This window comes from Oncorhynchus masou, chromosome 4 (genome assembly GCF_036934945.1).
Source record: "Oncorhynchus masou masou isolate Uvic2021 chromosome 4, UVic_Omas_1.1, whole genome shotgun sequence".
NCBI lineage: Eukaryota > Metazoa > Chordata > Actinopteri > Salmoniformes > Salmonidae > Oncorhynchus > Oncorhynchus masou.
In genome coordinates, this window is record NC_088215.1 from 879161 (window position 1) to 904254 (window position 25094).

At 43.9% G+C, this 25094-nt stretch overlaps 1 protein-coding gene across 1 annotated transcript in view; it reads right to left on the reverse strand.

Annotated features, from left to right (window-relative positions):
• Positions 1-25094, reverse strand: part of LOC135521052 (inactive tyrosine-protein kinase 7-like) — a 40851-nt gene that overhangs the window by 1873 nt on the left and 13884 nt on the right. Inside the window, exons 2-19 of the mRNA XM_064946978.1 lie at positions 23496-23792; positions 22523-22625; positions 22041-22225; positions 21646-21793; positions 14318-14448; positions 13730-13996; positions 13145-13281; positions 12274-12409; positions 9851-9970; positions 9253-9402; positions 8729-8873; positions 8166-8293; positions 7645-7842; positions 7103-7264; positions 6731-6984; positions 6277-6357; positions 4287-4438; positions 196-374 (exon numbers count right to left, since the gene is read on the reverse strand). Of these exons, the coding sequence (XP_064803050.1) occupies positions 196-374; positions 4287-4438; positions 6277-6357; positions 6731-6984; positions 7103-7264; positions 7645-7842; positions 8166-8293; positions 8729-8873; positions 9253-9402; positions 9851-9970; positions 12274-12409; positions 13145-13281; positions 13730-13996; positions 14318-14448; positions 21646-21793; positions 22041-22225; positions 22523-22625; positions 23496-23792 (2973 nt within the window). The remainder of the gene's footprint in view (positions 1-195; positions 375-4286; positions 4439-6276; positions 6358-6730; positions 6985-7102; positions 7265-7644; positions 7843-8165; positions 8294-8728; positions 8874-9252; positions 9403-9850; positions 9971-12273; positions 12410-13144; positions 13282-13729; positions 13997-14317; positions 14449-21645; positions 21794-22040; positions 22226-22522; positions 22626-23495; positions 23793-25094) is intronic.

A 25094-nucleotide genomic window follows, 5' to 3' on the forward strand; every position in this document is an offset into this window, starting at 1 on the left:
AACATCAACTAGTGACATTGGTGACGTCATCTGGTATGCATTGTGTGGTTTTAAACAACTATGAGCAGGCAAAGTAAAGTAACCATTAGGAGGGTGACAAAATGTGTGACACTAGAATAGTGGACTTCTACCCCCATCTGGGGTGAAGTAGCATCCTTCAATAACACTTCCAAGCTCCAGTTTGACTGGCCTCACCTTCGAGGACCTTGTCGTGGTCGAGCGCAGCGTGCGGCAGATCGCCCAGGCTAAACACCTCCCACATGAGCACGCCGAAGGACCACACGTCCGTCTTGGTGGAGTAGTCATCCTCGAACACGGCCTCGCTTGGCAGCCAACGCAGAGGGATCCACGCCTGCCGGTAGTGATAGTACTCACTGGAGGGGGAGAGAGGACACACAGGTCAGCACCAGGACTAAGGTAATCTCCATGTTGGGTGTTGTTTGGTAGTCTGGCCACTGGGTGTCGCCACAATTTAATCTGTCAATTCATCAAATCAAACAAACTTTATTGGTCACAACATGGTTAGCAGATGTTAATGCGAGTGTAGCAAAATGCTTGTGCTTCTAGTTCCGACCATGCAGTAAAATCTAACAAGTAATCAGTAGTAGTCAGTATGTTGGCAGCAGCTACTCAATGTTAGTGATGTCTGATGGCCTTGAGATAGAAACTGTTTTTTTTTGTCTCGGTCCCAGCTTTGATGCACCTGTACTGCCCTTGCCTTCTGGATGATAGCGGGGTGAACAGGCAATGGCTCAGGTGGTTGTTGTCCTTGATGATGGCCTTCCTGTGACATCAGGTGGTGTCATCAAGTGGTGTAGTTTGCCCCCGGTGATGCGTTGTGCAGAACTCACTACCCTCTGGAGAGCCTTGCGGTTGTGGGCGGAGCAGTTGCTGTACCAGGCGGTGATACAGCCCGACAGGATGCTCTTGATTGTGCATCTGTAAAAGTTTGAGTGTTTTTGGTGACAAGCCAAATTTCATCAGCCTGAAGGAGGTTGAAGAGGTGCTGTTGCGCCTTCTTCACCAATTGTCTGTGTGGGTGGACCATTTCAGTTTGTCCGTGATGTGTACGCAGAGGAACTTAAAACTTTCCACCTTCTCCACTACTGTGCCGTTGATGTGGATAAGGGGTGCTCCCTCTGCTGTTTCTTGAAGTAAACGATCATCAACTTTGTTTTTGTTTGGCGTTGAGTGTGACACCACACTCAGAGGGCCCTCACCTCCTCCTTGTAGGCCGTCTCATCGTTGTTGGTCATCAAGCCTACCACTGTAGTGTTGTCTGTAAACTTGATGATTGAGTTGGAGGCGTGCATGGCCACGCAGTCGTGGGTGAACAGGGAGTACAGGAGAGGGCTGAGAATGCACCCCTGTGCAGCCCCAGTGTTGTGGATCAGAGGGGTGGAGATATTTTCCTACCCTCACCACCTAGGGGTGGCCCATCAGGAAGTCCAGGACCCAGTTGGGTGGGTCTCGAGCTTAATGACGAGTTTGGAGGGTACTATGGTTTTAAATGTTGAGCTGTAGACGATGAACAGCATTCTTACATAGGTATTCCTCTTGTCCAGATGGGTTAGGGGAGTGTGCAGTGTGATTGCAATTGCGTCGTCTGTGAACCTTTTGGGGCGATAAGCAAATTGGAGTGGGTCTAGGGTGTTAGGTAGGGTGGAGGTGATCTGATCCTTGACTAGTCTCTCAAAGCACTTCATGATGACGGAAGTGAGTGCTACGGGGTGATAGTTGTTTAGCTCAGTTACCTTAGCTCTCTTGGGAACCGGAACAATGGTGGCCCTCTTGAAGCATGTAGGAACAGCAGACTGGGATAGGGATTGATGAATATGTCCGTAAACACACCAGCCAGCTGGTCTGCGCATGCTCTGAGTACCGGCAGCCTTGCGAGGGTTTACACGTTTAAATGTTTTACTCACGTTGGCTGCGGTGAAAGAGAGCCCGCAGGTTTTGGAAGCGGGCCGTGTCGGTGGCACTATTGTCCTCAAAGCGAGCAAAAAAATTGTTTAGTCTGTCTGGGAGCATGGACATCGGGGTCCGAGGACGGTTTTCTTTTTTAGTCTGTGACTGACTGTACAGTTGTGAGAATGACACAAATATTAATTTTCACAAAGTCTGCTGCCTCAGTTTGTATGATGGCAATTTGCACATACTCCAGAATGTTATGAAGAGCGATCAGATGAATTGCAATTAATAGCAAAAGTCACTCTTTGCCATGCAACTGAACTGAATGACAAAAATACATTTCCACTGCATTTCAGTCCTGCCACAAAAGGACCAGCTGTGAGTGTTGACGAGGACAAGGCTGGAGATCACTCTGTCATGCTGATTAAGTTCGAATAACAGACTGGAAGCTTTAAAAGGAGGGTGGTGCTTGGAATCATTGTTCTTCATTTGTCAACTATGGTTACCTGCAAGGAAACACATGCCGTCATCATTGCTTTGCACAAAAAAAGGCTTCACAGGCAAGGATATTCCTGCCAGTAAGATTGCACCTAAATCAACCATTTATCAGATCACCAAGAACTTCAAGGAGAGCGGTTCAAATGTTGCGAAGAAGGCATCAGGGCGCCCAAGAAAGTCCAGCAAGCGCCAGGGCCGTCTTCTAAAGTTGATATATCTAAAGGAAAAATATCTAAAGACACAGAAGCAGCAAACTTTGAAAATTAATATTTGTGTCATTCTCAAAACTATATACACGACTGTGATTATAATCAAAGAGAATTCTCTTGGTAGGTAATGCAGTCCGCATTTGATTGTAAGGAATTTTACGTCAGATGAACAAAAAGGACTGGAGTTCCTGTATGTTGTTATGATCACGCCACGACTCGTTAATCATAAGGCATACACCCTCACCCTTCTTACCAGAGAGATGTTTGTTTCTGTCGGCGCGATGCGTGAACAAACCAGGGGGCTGTACCGACTGATAACGTATCCTGAGGGAGCCATGTTTCCATGAAACAGAGAATGTTACAATCTCTGATGTCTCTTTGGAAGGCAACCCTTGCTCGGATTTCTTCTACCTTGTTGTCAAGAAGCTGGACATTGGCAAGTAGTATGCTCGGGAGCGGTGGGCCCGTCTACGGAGCCTGGCCAGAAGACCGCTCCATCTGCCCCTTCTGCGGCGCCGTGGTTTTGGGTCACCTGCTGGGATCCGATCCATTGTCCTGGGTGGTGGACCAAATAGAGGATCCGCTTCGGGGAAAGTTGTATTCCTGGTCATAATGTTGGTAAGTTGACATTGCTCTTATATCCAATAGTTTCTCCCGGCTGTATGTAATAAGACTTAAGCTTTCCTGCTAGCTACTGCCCTCATTCAATGCCATGTTGACTATGCTAGTACTTCCTGGTTTGGGTGCTTATCTAAACTTATGAAGGGGAAGCTCCAGATAGCCCAGAATAAGCTGATCAGGGTAGTACTGAAGGTGAGTCCACATACTCACATAGGCAGGAGCTACTTTCAGGAACTAAACTGGCTGCCTGTTGAGGCTAGGGTGTCCCAGATTAGACTAGGTTTGGTTTACAAGAGTATTTATGGTCCTGCGCCCAGATATCTAAGTGATTACTTTCCTCATGTTATGGATGCACACAATCACAGCACCAGATCAGGTGTTGCTGATGTGAGCTTATACAGGTTCAGGAGTAAGGCTGGGAAAGGTACTGTCTTGTATACTGGAGCCTCAGAATGGAATGAGTTGCCTCTGCCAATCCATAAAAATAACGTCCTCTCTGGGCAGCTTGAAAAATAAAGTAAAAATGTGTTTGATGTCTTCTGTGCCCATATGAATAACCCCTATAATGTAACTGGAATGATGAGATTGATGTTCTTCTTCTCTGTTTTGTGTTTTATTATTTCACTGCCATACTGTGTTCGATCTTGTCTCGCCATCTTGTCTCAAGAGGACCACAATGGAAATAATTCCCAGACTTTATTGTGCGTTATCCTCAATGTTATGCATGTATGGCTTTTTCAAGTTGTGTGTGCTTTTAAATTTAAAAAATGGTTGAATTAATACACTCAACAGTGTAAGAAATACATTAAAAAAAACAAAATACTGCATAGTTTCCTAAGAGCGCGAAGCGATGTGGCCATCTCTGTTGGTGCCTTTTTCACTATACTTATCACAGGTCTCTTTAAATGGAGACTTTGGGAAATCGAAATTATCGATACAATTATGCTGTGACTGGATTCATTGAAATTAATACAAACCTTAAGTATGGTTTTCAACCACAAGGGATCTTTCCTGGTTAAATCAAGATTTAATCAATTGTAATCTTACTCGTTGTAGACATCTTTGCTGAGCCCCAGTGCAGACACCTTGACCTGTCTCTTGGCGCTGATCAGACAGTTGCGGGTGGCTAGGTCCTTGTGGACAAAGCGCTGATTGGATAGATGCTCCATCCCCCGGGCAACCTGCAGACACACCCCCACCTGAGGGAAAGAGAGAGTGGGACATACGGAGCATTAAATCACTGTGTTTTCAAGCATATACAGTGCCTTGCGAAAGTATTCGGCCCCCTTGAACTTTGCAACCTTTTGCCACATTTCAGGCTTCAAACAGAAAGATATAAAACTGTATTTTTTTGTGAAGAATCAACAACAAGTGGGACACAATCATGAAGTGGAACGACATTTATTGGATATTTCAAACTTTTTTAACAAATCAAAAACTGAAAAATTGGGCGTGCAAAATTATTCAGCCCCCTTAAGTTAATACTTTGTAGCGCCACCTTTTTCTGCGATTACAGCTGTAAGTCGCTTGGGGTATGTCTCTATCAGTTTTGCACATCGAGAGACTGAAATTTTTTCCCATTCCTCCTTGCAAAACAGCTCGAGCTCAGTGAGGTTGGATGGAGAGCATTTGTGAACAGCAGTTTTCAGTTCTTTCCACAGATTCTCGATTGGATTCAGGTCTGGACTTTGACTTGGCCATTCTAACACCTGGATATGTTTATTTTTGAACCATTCCATTGTAGAATTTGCTTTATGTTTTGGATCATTGTCTTGTTGGAAGACAAATCTCCATCCCAGTCTCAGGTCTTTTGCAGACTCCATCAGGTTCTTCCAGAATGGTCCTGTATTTGGCTCCATCCATCTTCTCATCAATTTTAACCATCTTCCCTGTCCCTGCTGAAGAAAAGCAGGCCCAAACCATGATGCTGCCACCACCATGTTTGACAGTGGGGATGGTGTGTTCATTGTGATGAGCTGTGTTGCTTTTACGCCAAACATAACGTTTTGCATTGTTGCCAAAAAGTTTCATCTGACCAGAGCACCTTCTTCCACATGTTTGGTGTGTCTCCCAGGTGGCTTGTGGCAAACTTTAAACAACACTTTTTATGGATATCTTTAAGAAATGGCTTTCTTCTTGCCACTCTTCCATAAAGGCCAGATTTGTGCAATATACACGACTGATTGTTGTCCTATGGACAGAGTCTCCCACCTCAGCTGTAGATCTCTGCAGTTCATCCAGAGTGATCATGGGCCTCTTGGCTGCATCTCTGATCAGTCTTCTCCTTGTATGAGCTGAAAGTTTAGAGGGACGGCCAGGTCTTGGTAGATTTGCAGTGGTCTGATACTCCTTCCATTTCAATATTCGCTTGAACAGTGCTCCTTGGGATGTTTAAAGCTTGGGAAATCTTTTTGTATCCAAATCCGGCTTTAAACTTCTTCACAACTGTATCTCGGACCTGCCTGGTGTGTTCCTTGTTCTTCATGATGCTCTCTGCGCTTTTAACGGACCTCTGAGACTATCACAGTGCAGGTGCATTTATACGGAGACTTGATTAGAGAGTTTGCTGCACTGAAAGTAAAGGGGCTGAATAATTTTGCACGCCCAATTTTTCAGTTTTTGATTTGTTAAAAAGTTTGAAATATCCAATAAATGTCGTTCCACTTCATGATTGTGTCCCACTTGTTCTTGATTCTTCTCAAAAAAATACAGTTTTATATCTTTATGTTTGAAGCCTGAAATGTGGCAAAAGGTCGCAAAGTTCAAGGCGGCCGAATACTTTCGCAAGGCACTGTATGTGCCTTCAAGTGAGTGAGTTAGTGTGTGTGTTTTAAGCATTTTAATGGCTTTTTTAAAATGACATCTTCTGGTTTATCTGTTTCTCCTTCTGAGTGGTCCAACAGACAGTGAAAGCCAGTGGCATGATGAAACAGGAGAGCCTTTACTATAAGGACCAGCTACCAAATCCTGGCCTACTGCACTGAAGCCAACCCTAATTAAGATGCTCATTTATGCCTTCTTGTGTGTGTAAACTGACCTTCTGCTTGGTACTGAGGTGATGGGACTTGGGTTTCTCCTCCTTGTTCTTGGACATCTTGAGGTATTGCTTCAGGTCCCCCTAGGAACATATACACAGGTCTGGGGTGGATGCTAAATCATGGATGTTTTTTTTTTAAAGTACACCCGCACATGTTTTTCAATGCACTGGGGTCAGTGTGTTTGTACGCAGCTCATATTTTAAATAGTCTTTATTTTATCAAGGCATTTAATACCCCATGTATTTCAATGATGCAATTGACTGCCATGTAGGATATATAAATAAAGTGTGTGTAGGGAGTAGGGTGACGTTAAGTTGCCCGAAGACACTGATCTTGGGTCGGTTTAGCATTTCCCCCACTAATGGTTAAGGTTTGGGGGAGGGGAAGCTGACCCTAGATCTGTACCTAGGGGAAACTTCACCCTGGAGCGTAAGCAGGTAGCTCCCTCCTTACCAATTCAGCATACTCCAGTATGAGGTAGTGAGGCTCGGCTTCTCTACACATGCCCAGTAGGCACACAAGGTTGGGGTGGCCCAGCTTGCCGAACATCTCAACCTCGCGACGGAACTCCAGGTGCAGAGTCTCGTCCCGCGTCTGCAGACTCTTCACCAGCACCACAGTCTCCTCCTCATCCTCACTGCCTCTTCCTCCTGCCGACATGATGCCCTTGGCTTTGGCCAGGAACACCTCGCCAAACTCACCTTTCCCTGTGTCGGAGAGGGGAATCAATATAATTTTATATAGCCTTTATTTATACAGGTCAACAAAGAACAAATTCTTATTTCCAATGACGACATGTGTGCACATGCATGCGTTGCTCTATACCCAGAGTGGTGATGGTGGTCAGGTTGGCGCGGGGGTAGTGCCCTTTGTCATGGCTGCTGTGGCGCTTGTTGCTGGAGCTGCTGGCCGTGGTGCCCATGTTGGTCAGTGCCACCTCCTCCTGGATCTCAGCGGTGGCCTGTCCGTTGGTCTGCACCGTGCCCCCTGTAGTGCCAGGACAAAATGGCACCCTTCAATACCGGTAACTAAACACGACTGCTTGTACATACTCCATCGTCCTTTTCTTATTTCTAGGAACAGAAATGTTAAAGAAATACAGCCATGGAAATGAAATGAATCACTTGAAACAGTTCCGTTTTAGAGCTTCAAGAGGATGTGTTTATTTTAATTAGCCATTTATTGACATCTTATTTTTAAAAATGCTGACATCAATATTGACTTTACATATTGGTGCATGTCACTAGTAATAAATGTCAACGTGTAGTTGTTGTACTGCATACTTGTAATGTTTTCAATACATTTCACACTACCAGGAAAACCAGACACTTGAATTCAACTGAATGGAATCGACTGCGAACGCTGACCGTTGAGGTGCTCTGTCTCGGCCTCCTCTCCCTCGGGGCCCTTTAGTCTCTTGGCGTTGCGTCTCTTCTTGCAGTAGAACATCAGGCCCAGGACGATGATGATGTAGGCCACGGCGGCGCCCACCGATAGGCCGATTGTCTGGATCATCTTGTATGGCGCCTTTTCGTCATCCTCCAACGAGTGGTGCACAGGCTTCTCTGTTGACACACAAGTAAACACACACACCACACACACACACCACACCACACACACACACCACACGAAAGAGTCCGGTGACGTGATGTGCTTCTCTATTGAATTAAAGTCTTCTATTGGAGTCTACTGAATCACCATCTCAACCTCAGATGTCAAGTGGACATCTCAAGATGACACCTCTCAATTACATTCTTTCTAAATGAGACGTATTTACAGTTTGGGGGACTGCTTTATTTCCTCCACCTAACACAACCGTTAAAATACTTTAGACAGCTGCGGCAGGTACACAAAGTTTACTTCTTAGTTTTTCCCCCTGGTGTCTTACCTACGACATAGAGCTCTGCCGATGTGTGGCCGATATTGCAGCTGTTGCCAGCGATGCATGTGTAGCTTCCCGTGTCTTCCACACTCACGTCGTGGATGACCAGAGAACCGTTGGGCATCTTCTGAAACCTGGAGAGCAAACAGCACAGGAGTGAGGCTGTGGCTGCATTAAATTATTTTCCCTCGTTTACGCCCAGTCACAGTTGATCCAGTTCTATTTCACTTTCCACCCCTTCCCCCTGGACTTAAACCTTTAATAATCAGAGGGGTCTCGAGGTATAAGCAGTGTAGTAAAAAGCACTTCCACCATATTGCATTGGCCTTATTGTATTTACCAGACAATGAAGGGTTAAGCCTAAGGGAAGGGAATTAGGACTGGCTGATAGCAATATGGCAAAGGCTAGATAGTTTTTTAAAATCGTGGTAGGGAATATGTCTATCAAAACACACTATCCAAACATGCTGTTTAGCACGGTGTTCAGAACGAAAAACCCACAAATGAGAAACCAAATACTACAAAATTGACTTTGGGCCTTAACAAAACACAGAGTTGTGGTTCTCTACCTGCTCTTGCGAGGCTCCAGGAACTTGTCTTTCTTTTTCCACTGGATAAAGGGCTGGGGGTCGCCGGTGGCCTGGCAGTGCAGAATGGCTGTGTGGCCCTGGTAAACAGTGGTGTGCTCCGGCTCCATATTAAATGTTATATACACTGGGAGAGAGAGAGAGAAGGAAATAAAGAAATAGTGGAAGTGTTGGTTAAGATGGATTTAGTTGTGTTGAAGTCTAGAGACAGCTTTAGTGACGGCATTAGCACTGTTGAAATCAGATAACGTAGTTCTGCCATCTTGAATACTGCTGTTTTTGTTTCTAAACCTAAGCCTGGAACTTCATCAATTGCTGTCACGGGTTGGTTGGAGCATACACATTTTTCACAGGTAGAAATCAATCTCTGGTTAAAAGTAGAGGACGACAACCGTTGGATTCTTGGCCTGTGTGGTGTCTGGTTGTATAGGTGGCAGAATGTGGTGTGTCTGTGACCTGCATTGGTGTGGTTGGCATTAGTGCCACTAGTGTTAGTGAAGGGATACCTGCTACGGTGAGCTGCACAGCGGCTGTGATCTGGCCTTGAGGGCTGTTGGAAGCCAGGCAGGTGTAGTTGCCCGCATCGTCCCTCGTCACCAGTGCGAAGTGGAGCACGCCGCCGGTCTGTACTACATGCTCTGGCAGCTCTCTGCCATCTGCAAGGGGGGAATATTAGAGATCCAGATTCACATTTATTGTCCTACAAGTGGAGCACAGCTCACACATTAGATAGTTTTAGTCTATTTAGAAACCACAGCAGGAAACCAACAGTGTAACAGTTGAGAGAGCAGTCCAATATCAACCCCCTATAGCCCAGGCTAATGAAATTCCATTCCTGGAGGGTCGAATGCTCTTCTGGATCTTATTCTAACCTTCATGTGTCGGAGACACATGTAGAAACAAAAAAGTGTTTAAGCCCCCTAGCACCTCGATTGAATATCCCCTCGACCCTACCCCTAAACACATACATCTACAATTAAACAATGGGTGCATCTAGGTTCAAGGGGTAGGGGCTAAGAGTAGATTTTGGATTGGATTGAGCAACATTGTACGTGTGTGTGTGTGTCTGAGTCCTAAGGCAGGCAAGGAGGTCCGAACACCCACCTGCTTTGGTCCACTGGATGGTAGGGATCTCGCGGCCCTTGGCGGAGCACTGCACAGTGCCCTCCTTGTCCAACTCCAGACACTGGGAGGGCTGGGGGGTGGGGGTGAACTTCAGCTTCTCTGCAGGGAGGAGACAACCTTGTTGGTGACAGAACGTGGAGTAGAGAGACACAAGCATACACATCTCCAAGCATACACACACGGTTTCCGTAAGGAAAATTTGGCACTGGCCAAATGACCAGGAAGAATACAGTTCAGACATTTGAAACATTAACCGGTCATCCATATGCATTGGACGCTTTACCCATTAGGTCTTCCACCCACGCAGCCAGCGCCATCAATAAATTAGCGATATTGGCCAAAAGAAACACTTCGATGTCCTTACACAGCTTATAACTAATTACAAAATACTATTTATTCCTTGTGTTTCGATGTGTAGCATATGCAAAACTGAATTTCTTTATACTTGTCAGAAAGGCGACTGTGTCTGCGTACAGGTATAGCCGTTCAGAAGGGGGATAATTTGTTAATTTTCTAGCAGATTCGCGTTTATTGTAGTAGTCTGGTAGGCCTAAAACATTCTTCCTCACCTCCTATGTCGAAGTCAGTTGGAGCGCCGGTGCACACTACCTTCATATTATAGGCCTGCAGTATAATAGGCTACACAACACCAAACCTTCACAAAAACATCTAAACTTTATTAGGGTAATATCAAAAATAAAAGAAAATGGCTCAACAGAATGAAACAAAACACTTGTCCATAAAGTTTTGAACCGGCTATATTGCAGCAATTAACAAGGCAGGCTAATGCCTACCGTACCCAACAAATGCTAGCAATAGGCTAATGATACAGAGCACACCATTGAAAAAAAGACAGATCAAAATTAAATTTAGCCAACAAAAAAAGTCTCAACAGAATGAAATGAAACACGTTTTGCATATTTAAAGAACTGGTTTAGATTAATAAATAGGCCTACAATAAATACATATTTCAAAATTGCATCCTACCTGAATATCAAGTTGCAGCCTGCATTTGGCCATGCCAACATGCATCTCATCTTTGTCCGCTACAATATTAGAACTTGTGCATACAGGGGACATACCCCTTGTAGCAGGGATCCAGACTAACAGACTAAGTTTTTTCAGTTGGTGGCACCAACCCATGATGTAGTCACACCAAAAATGTTCACAGCATCATGCAATATAAAAAAAAATGTAGGCCTATCATGTTATAAAGTAATTCAGTGCTTAATTAAAAAGTTTATCATCTTTTCATGGGATTCAAAATATTTATGTCCAACCACTCCAGTGTTTGTCATGCATTTTGGGTAGAAAATTATACTATTGTTGTTATATTTTACTGTTAATATTTGATTATTTTGGGGGGTTCAAAAGAGATGACTTAGCCTGCATCTTTATGTGATCTAATATCAGACTAATTTATTTGGGGTCAATTCACCACCTGAGTAAGTGGAAACTCAAAACACATGCTAGTAGCCATGTATCAAATCTAACAGTACATTTAATGTCCCCAAAAACATTGCAGTTGTAGCCTACTGCCCAATGAGGCCTATGCACTGGCCAATGAGCAGCTCATGCGCTCCGTATCTCACAGCCATATCAAATATTTTATTTGTAAAATAGTTGCTATTGAACTCAAAATTAAAAATTTAGAAATAAAAAGTATATCTACAGAAAGCTGAGAACATCCTCTCTCCACCTGGGACAACAGGATAGCGGTGTTTTTAAAATGTTATACAATCAGAACACTTCATTCTCCTGGAGCATTTTTTCCCCCGGGAAAGGAACGAGTGGCTCGCTCGACACGGCAGCAGGCTCCAGCGAAACCAGTACAGGGGCAGGAAAGCGGACACTTTCATTACAGGAATCATGAGGATAATGCACTTTACTGTTTGGAGTGAGGTAAATGAATGTGCAGCTCGCACCGATGCGACCAATAGATCTTTTAAACTCGTACAGCCAAGTCAAAGGTCCGCAATATGCGACTAAATGCTTGCAGTCTGGAGCCATGCCTTCTAACTTTCGTTTTACTTCAATGAAAAAGGCCCAAATCTTCATATTCAACAGTAGCCTAAGCCAAGGCTCCTCTCTCTCTCTCTCTCTCTCCTCAGCGGGGCAGCCCCAGGCACTTTGGCCAGCTCCAATTTTATTTTTCAAATTAAATGCCGATATCAGACAAAAGCTGGCAATTACCAGCTAACGGAAACCCTGATACACACATATATAACATGGCACTCCCACACACAAAGTTATTTCTCTCGCTCACATACATACAGACAGGGCACACCACAAACACATTATGGCACTACCACACACTTGCATGCTGTCTCTCTCTCTTACAAACTCACACCTACGCATGTGCGTGCAGACACACACACACACACACACACACACACACTCACCAAGAACGAAGACCCTGGCCCGGCCCTCCACCCTCCCAGCCTCCGTCTGGCTCCGACACATGTACAGGTGGTTATCGTACACCTCCACGCTGTTGATCCTCAGGGTCCCGTTGGGGTACAACTTAAAGCGAATGTCCTACAGTCAAAAGATAACAATGGGTTAACGATAGGTTTCATAGAAATTAAAGTTTCAGATTGCACCTTCATGTATATTTATAGTTCTGGGCATAAAAAAGTTAAGCTGTATTGCAGCACAGCTTCATAGTTAATGTAAATGCACCGGCAGGGGCATATTTGAGAAATGCATTTCATTACATGGATTATCGTTTGATGATTCTTAATGAACTTGACACTACAATAGAATATCACATTCACAATGTCCAGAACCGTGTGTAAATATAAGTATATACACTCAGTGTACCAAACATAACATATTGAGCTGCAACTCCGTTTCCCTCAATTCATCGGGGCGTTGACGACAAGGTGCCGGAAGCGTTCCACGGGGAGGCTGGCCCATGTTGACTCCTGCGATTCCCACAGTTGTGTCAAGTTGGCTGCATGTCCTTTTAAAATATTTTGTCTTACCCATTTACCCTCTGAATGGAACACACACACAATCTACGTCTCAAGGCTTAAAAGTACTTATTTAACCTGTCTCTTCCCCTTCATCTACACTGACTTAAGTCAATTTAACAAGTGACTTCAATACAGGATCATAGCTTTCACCTGGATTTAACTGGTCACGCTATGTCATGGAAAGAGCAGGTGGTCCTAATGTTTAGTACACTCGGCGTGTAGTAGTTCTTAGTGTATATTCCCACTTATTTTCTTTTCAGAATGACCAGGACACAGGTCGGACCACAGGACTGACCTCGGCGGTGATGGGGATGAAGTTGCGGTACCAGGTAACCTCGGGATGGGGTGTGGCGCGGGTGTGGCAATGCAGGTACCCAGGGAGACCCTCCTCCAGTTGGCTGTCCTCTGGCTTCGTCACCCACTCCGGAGGGGCTAGGGGATACACACATTCAGCATCTCTTAAAAAGTAGTGTCTACACCCAATACATTTCAGCAAGGTGCAGGTCACAACAAATGCCACAATTCTGGAGAGCCACAGTCCTTCAGAGTTCTGTCCAACTCCCGCCTCAGCAGTGAAACACCTGAGTCGTGTTCATTAGGGCACACTGTAGAAACATTTTACAGAACGGAAAATAGAACTTTTTAAAATCGGACAAGTTTACATACGGCTTCCCTCAATTTTAGACCGTTTTCATCCGTTTTGACCACAAATACCCTTTTCACACCATCTTGCCGACATGATCCAAACTGTGCTTGCTCCGATATTTACATTTCACATTGTGCTTTTCATCATGGTTCCAGGGACAATTGTGGATGTGTAACCAGACCAGCTTGGCTCAGTAGTATCAAAAGCCTTTAGGGTCTTGAGGTCTATACTCACTGGCCACGGTGACGGTCAGCTCCTGCTTCCTGGTACCGGCCTTGTTCTGGCCCACGCAGGTATACAGTCCAGAGTCTTCCCCCTGGGTGGGGCTGAAGACCAGCTCCAGTCCGTCCTGGTAGACCCTGCCCTCTGAGGGGACGCGTTCCCCGCCCCGCTCCCACCACACATCGGGCTCCGGGTGGCCGCGAGGGGGGCGGCAGGACACCCTCTCCAGGGAGTTTGCCGAGAAGACCCGGGTCTGGCTGGGGCCCATCTCCTCGATCTCTGTAAGGGGTGGGAGGAAGTATTTGAAGTGATATTAACAATGTCATGATGGACTAGAAAACAAAAACCATGAATTAAGACTGCAAAACAAATATCTTGTGTCCTAATCATGAAGGCAATGCAGTATACCACTCAACTGCAGAGTAGAACTGTTGACCATGCCATGCAAATCCAAAAATTGTGCAGATTAGCGAGGAATAAACTTAATAAATGGCATTATACTGTGACAGGGTACAGTGAGTTAGACACAAAGTGAAGGTTTCAAACATCTGTCTTGAGACAGTGTGTCAAAACTGTGCATGTCTGTGTGTGTTCCCTTACCTGCTAGGTTCACAGTGGCCTCCAGAGTGACAGGGAGTCCGCGGGGCCCTTTGGCTACACATTTGTAGAGCCCAGTGTTTCTGGGCTTCACCTGGGTTATGAGTAGGGAGCCATTGTTCAACATCACCAACCTAGGGAGGAAGAGAAAGAAACATCAAAACAAAAAACACTGAATATTTTCTGGAAAGTTGGCCAACTCAGGAAAGAGGACTTGTTTGACATTTTCTGTATATGTTTACATTTTAAAAAGGACTCTTGGAAGAGATACTAATAAACAATAAAACATTAGAGGAATTCACCTCAATGTCAACATGCTTCCAAAACATTCATAAACAACATGCACACACACAGGCTTAGAGTGGATGTATATAGTAGAAACCGTCATTCACATCTAGGAGACGGTACTTAGCCTTCACGCATCTGGTGTGTGTGTGTGTAATACATACATGTCTAACTCACTGAACCATGTCACAGTATAATGCCATTTATTAATTTTTATCCCTCGCTAATCTGCATATTTAGCTGGATTTGAACAGCAGGGTCTAAATAAATAAAATATATATATGTATTATCGCCGGGAGAGCTACCCTCCTGCAGGTTTTCGCTCCAACTCTAATCTAGCGCACCCAACTCTAATAATTAGCTGGTTGATAAACCGAGTCAGGTTAGTTACTACTGGGGTTTGAGCGAAAACCTTCATGGGGGGGAGCTCTCCAGGAACAGGGTGTGAGAGTGTGAGAGAGATTACATGCACCTTAGCCAAATACATTTTACACTCAGTTTTTCCCAATTCCTGACATTTAATCCTTGTAAAAATATATCTTAGGTCAGTTAGGATCACCACTTTATTTTAGGAATGCGAAATGTCAGAATAATAGTCAAATTATTTAATTCAGCTTATATTTCTTTCATCACATTCCCAGTAGGTCAGAAGTTTACATACACTCAAGTTGTTTTTGGTAGCATTGCTTAACTTGGGTCAAACGTTTTGGGAAGCCTTCCACAATAAGTTGAGTGAATTTTGGCCCATTCCTCCTGACAGAGCTGGTGTAACTGAGTCAGGTTTGAAGGCCTCCTTGCTCGCACATGCTTTTTCAGTTCTGCCCACACATTTTCTATGGGATTGAGGTCAGGGCTTTGTGATGGCCACTCCAATACCTTGACTTTGTTGTCCTTAAGCCATTTTGCCACAACAATGGAAGTATGCTTGGGGTCATTGTCCATTTGGAAGACCCATTTGCGACCAAGCTTTAACTTCCTGACCGATGTCTTGAGATGTTGCTTCAATATATCCATAATTTTCCTACCTCAACCGTGAAGCACAGGGAGGCAGCATCATGTTGTGGGGGGGCTTTGCTGCAGGAGGTGCACTTCACAAAATAGATGGCATGGTGAAGTGCACCTCCTGCAGCAAAGCCCCCCCACAACATGATGCTGCCTCCCCGTGCTTCACGGTTGGGTTGGTGTTCTCCGGCTTGCAAGCCTCCCCCTTTTTCCTCCAAACATAACGATGGTCATTATGGCCAAACAGTTCTATTTTTGTTTCATCAGACCAGAGGACATTTCTCCAAAAAGTACGATATTTGTCCCCATGTGCAGTTGCAAACCGTAGTCTGGCTTTTTTATGGCGGTTTTGGAGCAGTGGCTTCTTCCTTGCTGAGCAGCCTTTCAGGTTATGTCGATATTGGACTCGTTTTACTGTGGATATAGATACTTTTGTACCCGTTTCCTCCAGCATCTTCACAAGGTCCTTTGCTGATGTTCTGGGATTGATTTGCACTTTTCGCACGTTCATCTCTAGGAGACAGAACGCGTCTCCTTCCTGAGCAGTATGACGGCTGCGTAGTCTCATGGTGTTTATATTTGCATACTACTGTTTGTATAGATGAACGTTGTACCTTCAGGCATTTGGAAATTGCTCCCAAGGATGAACCAGAATTGTGGTCTACAATTATTTTTCTTGGCTGATTTCTTTTGATTTTCCCATGATGTCAAGCAAAGAGGCACTGAGTTTGAAGGTAGGCCTTGAAATACATCCACAGGTACACCTCCAATTGACTCAAATTATGTCAATTAGCCTATCAGAAGCTTCTAAAGCCATTACATCATTTTCTGGAATTTTCCAAGCTGTTTAAAGGCACAGTCAACTTAGTGCATGTAAACTTCTGACCCACTGGAATAGTGATACAGTGAATTATAAGTGAAACAATCTGTCTGTAAACAATTGTTGGATAAATTACTTGTCATGCACATAGTAGATGTCCTAACCGACTTGCCAAAACTATAGTTTGTTAACAAGAAATGTGTGAAGTGGTTGAAAAACGAGTTAATGACTCCAACCTAAGTGTACGTAAACTTCCGACTTCAACTATATGTATGTATGTATATGTGTGTGTGTGTGTGTGTGTGTGTGTGTGTGTGTGTGTGTGTGTGTGTAGTGCCAGTCAAAAGTTTGGACACCTACTCATTCAAAGGTATTCCTTTATTTTTACTATTTTCTACATTGTAAATTAATACTATGAAATAACAGATGGAATCATGTAGTAACCAGAAAAGTGTTATACAAATAAAAATATATTTTATATTTGAGATTCTTCAAAGCACTTGTTGGCTGCTTTTCCTTCACTCTGTGGTCTATCATCCCAAACCATCCCAATTGGGTTGAGGTCAGGTGATTGTGGAGGCCAAGTCATCTGATGCAGCACTCATCACTCTCCTTGGTCAAATAACCCTTACACAGCCTGGAGGTGTGTTGCGTCATTGTCCTGTTGAAAAACACATGATAGTCCCACTGAACCCAAACATGATGGGATGGCGTATCGCTGCAGAATGCTGTGGTAGCAATGCTTGTTACGTGTGCTTGAATTGTAAATAAATCACTGACAGTATCCCCCAGCAAAGCACACCCACACCTCCTCCCTCATGCTTCCCAGTGGGAACCACACATGCAGAAATCATCCATTCAGCTCCTCTGCGTCTCACAAAGACACGGTGGTTGAAACCAAAAATCTCAAATTTGGATTCATCAGACCAAAGCTCAGATTTCCACTAGTCTAGTGTCCATTGCTCATGTTTCTTGGCAAGTCGACGCGGAGGGCAAATCACTTCTTATTGGTGTCCTTTAGTAGTGGTTTCCTCACAGCAATTCGACCATGAAGTCCTGATTCACGCAGTCTCCTCTGAACAAGTTGATGTTGAGATTTGTCCTTTACTTGAACTCTGAAGCATTTATTTGGGCTGCAATTTCTGAGGCTGGTAACTAATGAACTGCAGCAGAGGTAACTCTGGGTCTTCCGTTCCTGTGGCTATCCTCATGAGAGCCAGCTTCATCATAGCGCTTGATGGTTTTTCAACTGCACCTGAAGAAACTTTCAAAGTTCTTAACCTCTCTCGGGTAGGGGGCAGCATTCTGAATTTTGGATGAAAAGTGTGCTCAAATTAAACGGCCTGCTCCTCGGGCCCAGAAGATATGATTTGCATGTAGATTTGGATAGAAAACTCTAAAGTTTCCAAAACTGTTAAAATAGTGTCTGAGTATAACAGAACTGATTTGACAGGTGAAAACCTGAGAAAAATCCATTCAGGAAGTATTTTTCTTTTGGAGTTTGCTATTCAATGCCATTACAGTATACATTGACTTAGGACTCAATTTGCAGTTCCTATGCCTTCCACTAGATGTCAACAGTCTTTAGAAATTGTTTCAGGCTTGTATTCTTATAAATGAGGGAGTAAGACCAGTCTGAATGAGTGGACCCTGACGTGTCACAGAGCTTTTCATGTGCAATCCTGAGAGAGTGCATTTCTTGTTTACCTTTTATATTGACAACGTTATTGTCCGGTTGAAATATTATAGATCATTTAGGCTAAAAACAACCTGAGGATTGAATATAAACATCGTTTGACGTGTTTCTATGAACTTTACGGATACAATTTGGATTTTTTTGTCTGCCTGTTTTGACTGCGTTTGAGCCTGTGGATTACTGAAGATAACGCGCAAACAAAACAGAGGTTTTTGGATATAAAGAGACTTTACCGAACAAAAGGAACATTTGAGTAAATTAATGTCTGAGTGCAAACATACGAAGATCAAAGGTAAGGGATTCATTTGATCTCTATCTCTGAGTTTTGTAACGCTTCTGCTTGGCTGGTTACTGTTTGTAATAATTTGTCAACTGGGCGATGTCCTCAAATAATCGTAAGGTATGCTTTCGCCGTAAAGCATTTTTAAAATCTGAACATTTGTTTTGAATTTTTATAATGAGTATTTCTGTATTTGAAGCTCTGCAATCTCACTGGATGTTGGCCAGATGGGACTCTAGCGTCCCACATACCCTAGAGGGGTTAAATGTTCTGGATTGACTGACCTTCATGTCTTAAAGTAATGATGGACTGTCATTTCTCTTTGCTTATTTGAGCTGTTCTTGCCATAACATGGACTTGACCTTTTACCAAACAGGGCTATCGTCTGTAAACTACTTTGTCACAACACAACTGATTCGCTCAAACGCATTCAGGAAAAAAAATCCACAAATTAACCTCTTGAATCTATAGGGGCGCTATTTCATTATTGGATAAAAAAAACATGCCCGTTTTAAGCGCAATATTTTGTCACAGAAAGATGCTCGACTATGCATATAATTGACAGCTTTGGAAAGAAAACACTCTGACGTTTCCAAAACTGCAAAGATATTGTCTGTGAGTGCCCCAGAACTGATGCTACAGGCGAAACCAAGATGAAACTTCAAACAGGAAATTAGCAACATTTTTGAAGCTCTGTTTTCCAATGTCTCCTTATATGGCTGTGAATGCGACAGGAATGAGCCCACAATTTCTGCCGTTTCCTCAAGGTGTCTGCAGCATTGTGACGTATTTGTAGGCATATCATTGGAAGATTGACCATAAGAGACTACATTTGCCAGGTGTCCGCCCGGTGTCCTCCGTCGAAATTGGTGCGTCATCTTCAGCTGCAAGTATTTTTCCATGGGATTCAGAGGAGAAAGTAGACTTCCACAAACGATATATCAATGAAGAGATATGTGAAAAACACCTTGAGGATTGATTCTAAACAGCGTTTGCCGTGTTTCAGTCGATATTATGGAGTTAATTTGGAAAAAAGTTTGCCGTTTTGATGACTGAATTTGTTTTTTTTTGGTACCCAAACGTGATGTACAAAACGGAATGATTTCTCCAACACAAAGATTCTTTCAGGAAAAACTGAACATTTGCTATGTAACTGAGAGTCTCCTCATTGAAAACATCCGAAGTTCTTCAAAGGTAAATGATTTTATTTGAATGCTTTTCTGGTTTTTGTGAAAATGTTGCCCGCTAAATGCTACGCTAAATGCTACGCTAGCTATCAATACTCTTACACAAATGCTTGTTTTGCTATGGTTGAAAAGCATATTTTGAAAATCTGAGATGACAGTGTTGTTAAGAAAAGGCTAAGCTTGAGAGATAGCATATGTATTTAATTTCATTTGCTATTTTAATAAATAGTTAACGTTACGTTATGCTAATGAGCTTGAGGCTATAACTGGATACAGGTTTTTTTCATAGCCAAATGTGAACAAAACGGAGCGATTTGTCCTACACAAATAATATTTTTTGAAAAACTGAACATTTGCTATCTAACTGAGTCTCCTCATTGAAAACATCTGAAGTTCTTCAAAGGTAAATGATTTTATTTGAAAGCTTTTCTTGTTTTTGTGAAAATGTTGCTGGCTGAATTCTAGGCTTATAGCTATGCTAGCTATCAATACTCTTACACAAATGCTTGTTTAGCTATGGTTGAAAAGCATATTTTGAAAATCTGAGATGACAGTGTTGTTAACAAAAGTCTAAGCTTGAGAGCAAATACATTTATTTCATTTCATTTGCGATTTTCATGAATAGTTAACGTTGCGTTATGCTAATGAGCTTGAGGCTATAAATAGGATCCCGGATCCGGGATTGCTCGAAATCCATTCCAGGTGATACCCTCATGAAGCTGGTTGAGAGAACACCAAGAGTTTGCAAAGCTGTCATCAAGGGTGGCTACTTTGAAGAATCTAAAATCTAATTTGTTTAACACTTTTTTTGGTTAGTACATGATTCCATGTGTGTTATTTCATGGTTTTGATGTCTTCACTTATTCTACAAAGTAGAAAATAGTAAATAAAGAAAAACATTGGAATGTTGTCTTAGGTCTCTCTTTATGTAGTGTTGTCTCTTGTGATGTCTTGTCCTAGATTTATATTTAATCCCAGCCCCCATCCCCACAGGACGCCTTTTGGTAGGCTGTCATTGTAAGTAGGAATTTCCTAGTTAATAAAAGGTTCAATAAAATGAGTAGGTGTGTCCAAACCTTTTGACACGGGAGAGAGAATATATATATATATATATATATCACACACACCAGTCTCAACGTCAACAGTGAAAAGGCGACTCTGGGATGCTGGCCTTCTAGGCAGAGTTGCAAAGAAAAAGCCAAGTCTCAGACTGGCCAATAAAAGGAAAAGATGAAGATAGGCAAAAGAACACACACACACTGGACAGAGGAACTCTGCCTAGAAGGCCAGCATCACGGAGTCGCCTCTTCACTGTTGAGTTGAGACTGGTGTTTTGCGGGTACTACTTAATGAAGCTGCCAGTCGAGAACTTATGGAGGAGTCTGTTTCTTTAAATAGACACACTAATGTACTTGTCCTCTTGCTCAGTTGTAACCTGGGGCCTCCCACTCCTCTTTCTATTCTGGTTAGAGCCAGTTTGCAGTGTTCTGTGAAGGGAGTAGTACACAGCGTTGTACGAGATCTTCAGTTTCTTGGCCATTTCTCACATGGAATAGCCTTCATTTCGCAGAACAAGAATAGACTGACGAGTTTCAGAAGAATGTTCTTTGTTTCCGGCCATTTTCAGCCTGTAATCGAAACCACAAATGCTGATGCTCCAGATACTCAACTCGTCTAAGGCCAGTTTTATAGCTTCTTTAATCAGGACAACAGTTCCAGCTGTGCTAACATAATTGCAAAAGGGTGTTCTAATGATCAATTAGCCTTTTAAATTATAAACTTGGATTAGGTAGCAAAACGTGCCATTGGAACACAGGAGTGAAGGTGCTGATAATGGGCCTCTGTACACCTATGTAGATATTCCATAAAATAAAGAGCAGTTTCCAGCTACAATAGTCATTTACCACATGAACAATGTCTACACTGTATTTCTGATCAATTTGATGTTATTTTCATGGACATTCATTTTTTTTTGCTTTTCCTTTCAAAAACATTTCTATGTGACCCCAAACTTTTGAACAGTAGTGTATGTAGATAGATATAAACACACATAAGTCTTACCGGGACTTGTTGGTGATTAGCTCGTCCTGATGGTACCACTCTTGGGTGGGAGGGGGCTCGGCAGTGAACAGGCAGTTAAGGAGGGCCTCCTCGTTCCTCATCACCACCAGGTCCTCAGGAATCACCACGGGACGAGGGAAACTTTTATCTATACAGAGGGTAAGGGTGTGAGTGTGTGGAATGAAGAGACTGAGAAAGAGGTATACAGCACAAAGAGTACATAAGAAAGGTAAGAGACCGGTCAACGGGCTCTCTTCAGCTCTGGCTTCTAGTCACAATGTTAATGTCGGTGGGGCTGGGTGTTGCTTTGCAATTAAACTATGGGGGGAGGGGGGGGGGGGTAACTGCCATCCCTCCTCACCTCTTCTTTTTTTAATCTTTGTCCATATACACACCTATGATATCGAGGGTGAAGTTGACATTGCTGCACACGTGCCCAGCTGGATTTTTGGCACAGCAATAGTAGAGGCCATTGTTGTCTGGGCTGGCACTGGGCAGGGTCAGAGTTCGCTCCTTGTTGTTGATCTGATGGCTCTTCTCCGGCAGGCGCACGCCATCTCTGTACCAGTGGCATGTTGGTCTGGGGGAGGAAGACATGACTACTTAATATGCATGAGTGAGTTGGCACATAAGGATAAGCGGAGAGACTGGTGAACGCTTTGAGGCCCCTTCAGGCCTTGTAAGGGCGTCAGAATGCTTCAATTCGGCCAGCTGAACGAGTATGCTCACATACTCTCTTAAAAAGATGTTCGCTTGAAAAAAAAAAGAGAAAAAAAAAGGCAAGCACCCCATCTATTTTAATATGCATGAACTCTTCCGAACTGTTTCGGGCATGGGGAGCAGGCGGACACCTTAAGGCCGTGGTTGTGCTTCTCACCGTGGGTGTCCATCAATGTTGCACCGGAACGTCACAGGGGCAGAGCTCTCGATGTCCTGCTCTGATGCAGGATCTTTCAGGGTCACCCCACCACTCTCTAGCCCTGTGTGACAGATGGGGGGGTGGGGGAAGAGGTAGGTTGAGTGAGTGTTATAAAAAGACAGAAGGTAGAGGGGCGAGCACACAAGGTGGGTTAATAAAAAGGAGGGGAAAAAAGAAAGAAAAGAAGGTGTCAAACCCCCTCTTGCTGTCCATTTACACAAACAAACCAGCCATTCACACCTGGCCTGCTAACTTAGTGCCGGCTCCCAAAACGGCCCCTTTCCTGTCAGCTGACCTTCCTTGTTTTGTGACACGGCCAGCCAGACGCTGCAACTTCACAAGCGGTCCATCTTGGTAGAGGACATAAATGACACTTTTGTCCGCCCCGCACTCAAAATAACCTCTCACGCAGGCGTCATTTTGTTTTTTGGTCCGGCGGATATAAGAGTTAGGAAAAGGAAAGCACTGGCTGGCTCTCGTAAGAGTCTTTATAAGTAAGAGGCAGCGTTTTCTTAGCGCTTCAGGAGATGCATTTGATGGTTGAAGAGACACACATGGGAGGACAGACATATTGAGTTTCCATATGGAAGAATAAAACTCAATAAGTTTGAATCTATGGCTGCAAAGGCAACTGTCAATATTCAAAACAGGTAGGTCCTCATAAGGTCTAATATGGTGTTAATTGCTGGGCAGCCAATTCAGTGCATTTGGAAAAATTATTGCAGTAACATAATTATGCCTATCATTTGCTATTACACTGCCATCCATGCTTAGTGTTAGTTTGAGTCATATCAATATATGTGTATGAATTTAACAACTGCACCTCTTCTTACAGTATTTTGGTTATGAGATCTCAAAACACTGATAAGGGAAGGGCTTACATTGATGAGAAATAATGAAGTAAAATTAAGTAGCAATTAAGTAAACTCACATTTGATGTTGAAGGACGCCTCCGTGGAGCGTTCTTCTCCTCCCGTGGCATTGTTGGCGACCAGGCACCGGAAGGTCCCGGCATCCAGCACCCGGTCCACAGAGGTGAACTTGAGGTTGCCGCCCTCCCGAAAGCGGCGCTCCGTGTCATTCGCCGCATCGCCGTTTTGCAGCCAGCTGTAACTCACGCCCTCCGCGTCGCTGACCTCGCAGCGTAACATGGCGCTCCGGCCGTGCAAGGCATCCTGGGACTTGGGCTCCTTGGTGAAGTGGAAGGAGGCGGCGTGAACGGTGAGAACTGGAGGATGAAAAGAGAAAGAGAGGAATTAGTCGTTATGCTCTTACGTGTTTCGCTAAACCAAAAAGTAAAGCCTGCATTTGACGCACACTTATTCATCTTATTTTTCTTCCTTGAAAAGATCAAGTCAGACTACTTTCAGCCATCCGCACATCAACTCAAAAATCATAAAAAAGGAAAGAGGACAATGCTTTTCCCCTTCCACCGTCTCCCCGACGCCCTTGGCTCTTTTGTCCACTGGCAGCTGGGAGTAGAGAGACAGACACCCAGGTGTGCTGCAGACAGACAGACCATGGGCCCCAGCTTCTCTGGACATGGTTCATAACGCCTTGGCCTCCCTCCCCTTGCTGAGTGACATGCCAGGTATGTAACTCTCATCCCAAATAATAACCACGTCTCCTGCAAGACCATGAGTTTCCACTTGCATTGCTACATGCACAAACAAATACTGGCCAGGAGATTTGGGATATTGCTAAACACTCAGACAATTAACTTCAAAGTGGTTTGGATTATACAACACCACCCTAGGGGAGCTGTAAATAAGCAAAAACTTCATAAAAGTGAACTATCCCTTTAAGGGTGCAGTATAAGCCATTAGAACACCCTACAGGACACAGCCATTCACTACATTAAAACTATACTAGGTTGTCCTTGTTTAAAAGACATTCAAATGCCCAGATTCCAAATTGAGCGCATTGCAAATCAGACTTTTGCGCAACTCATTAATTTATGTCTATGGGAGAGGTGAGCGAAAATTCTAGTTACACAGGCAGATCAAGTCAAACTACTAGAATAATAAGTGTGAACCTTCAAATGAATAAATGCTAGTAATACTAAGTATGAATATCAATGACGGATTTGGTTCTCTCTCTCTGTCCCAGGAGTTGAATAGAGTGCCACTGATCCTCAGTGATTGGCAGGGCCTGTCTGGAACTCAGAGCTGCCCATTCATGCAGACAGACGACTGCCTGAGACTGAGACGGCAGTCTGTCTCGCTCCAGTGACTGGTTACTGGGGCCCAGGCCGAGCGAAGGCACATGCTGGGAGTGGACCAGTCTGCACTGGGAGTGGGAAATAAAGCCTCGGCTTTCCCATGGAGAGGGGGGGGGGGGGGAAATGGCACAAGTAGGCTACACTTATAATGAGCAAAGAGGATAAATGACTGGCACTCATCAACTGAGCTGATATCAGTGTTTTTGTAGGTAGGCGGGCACTGTGCCATCACTCAGTTGACCTCCACCACTCCACCATGGGGGGGGGGGGGGCAATAACTGATACTATATCTGTGTGTTTGAGTACTGA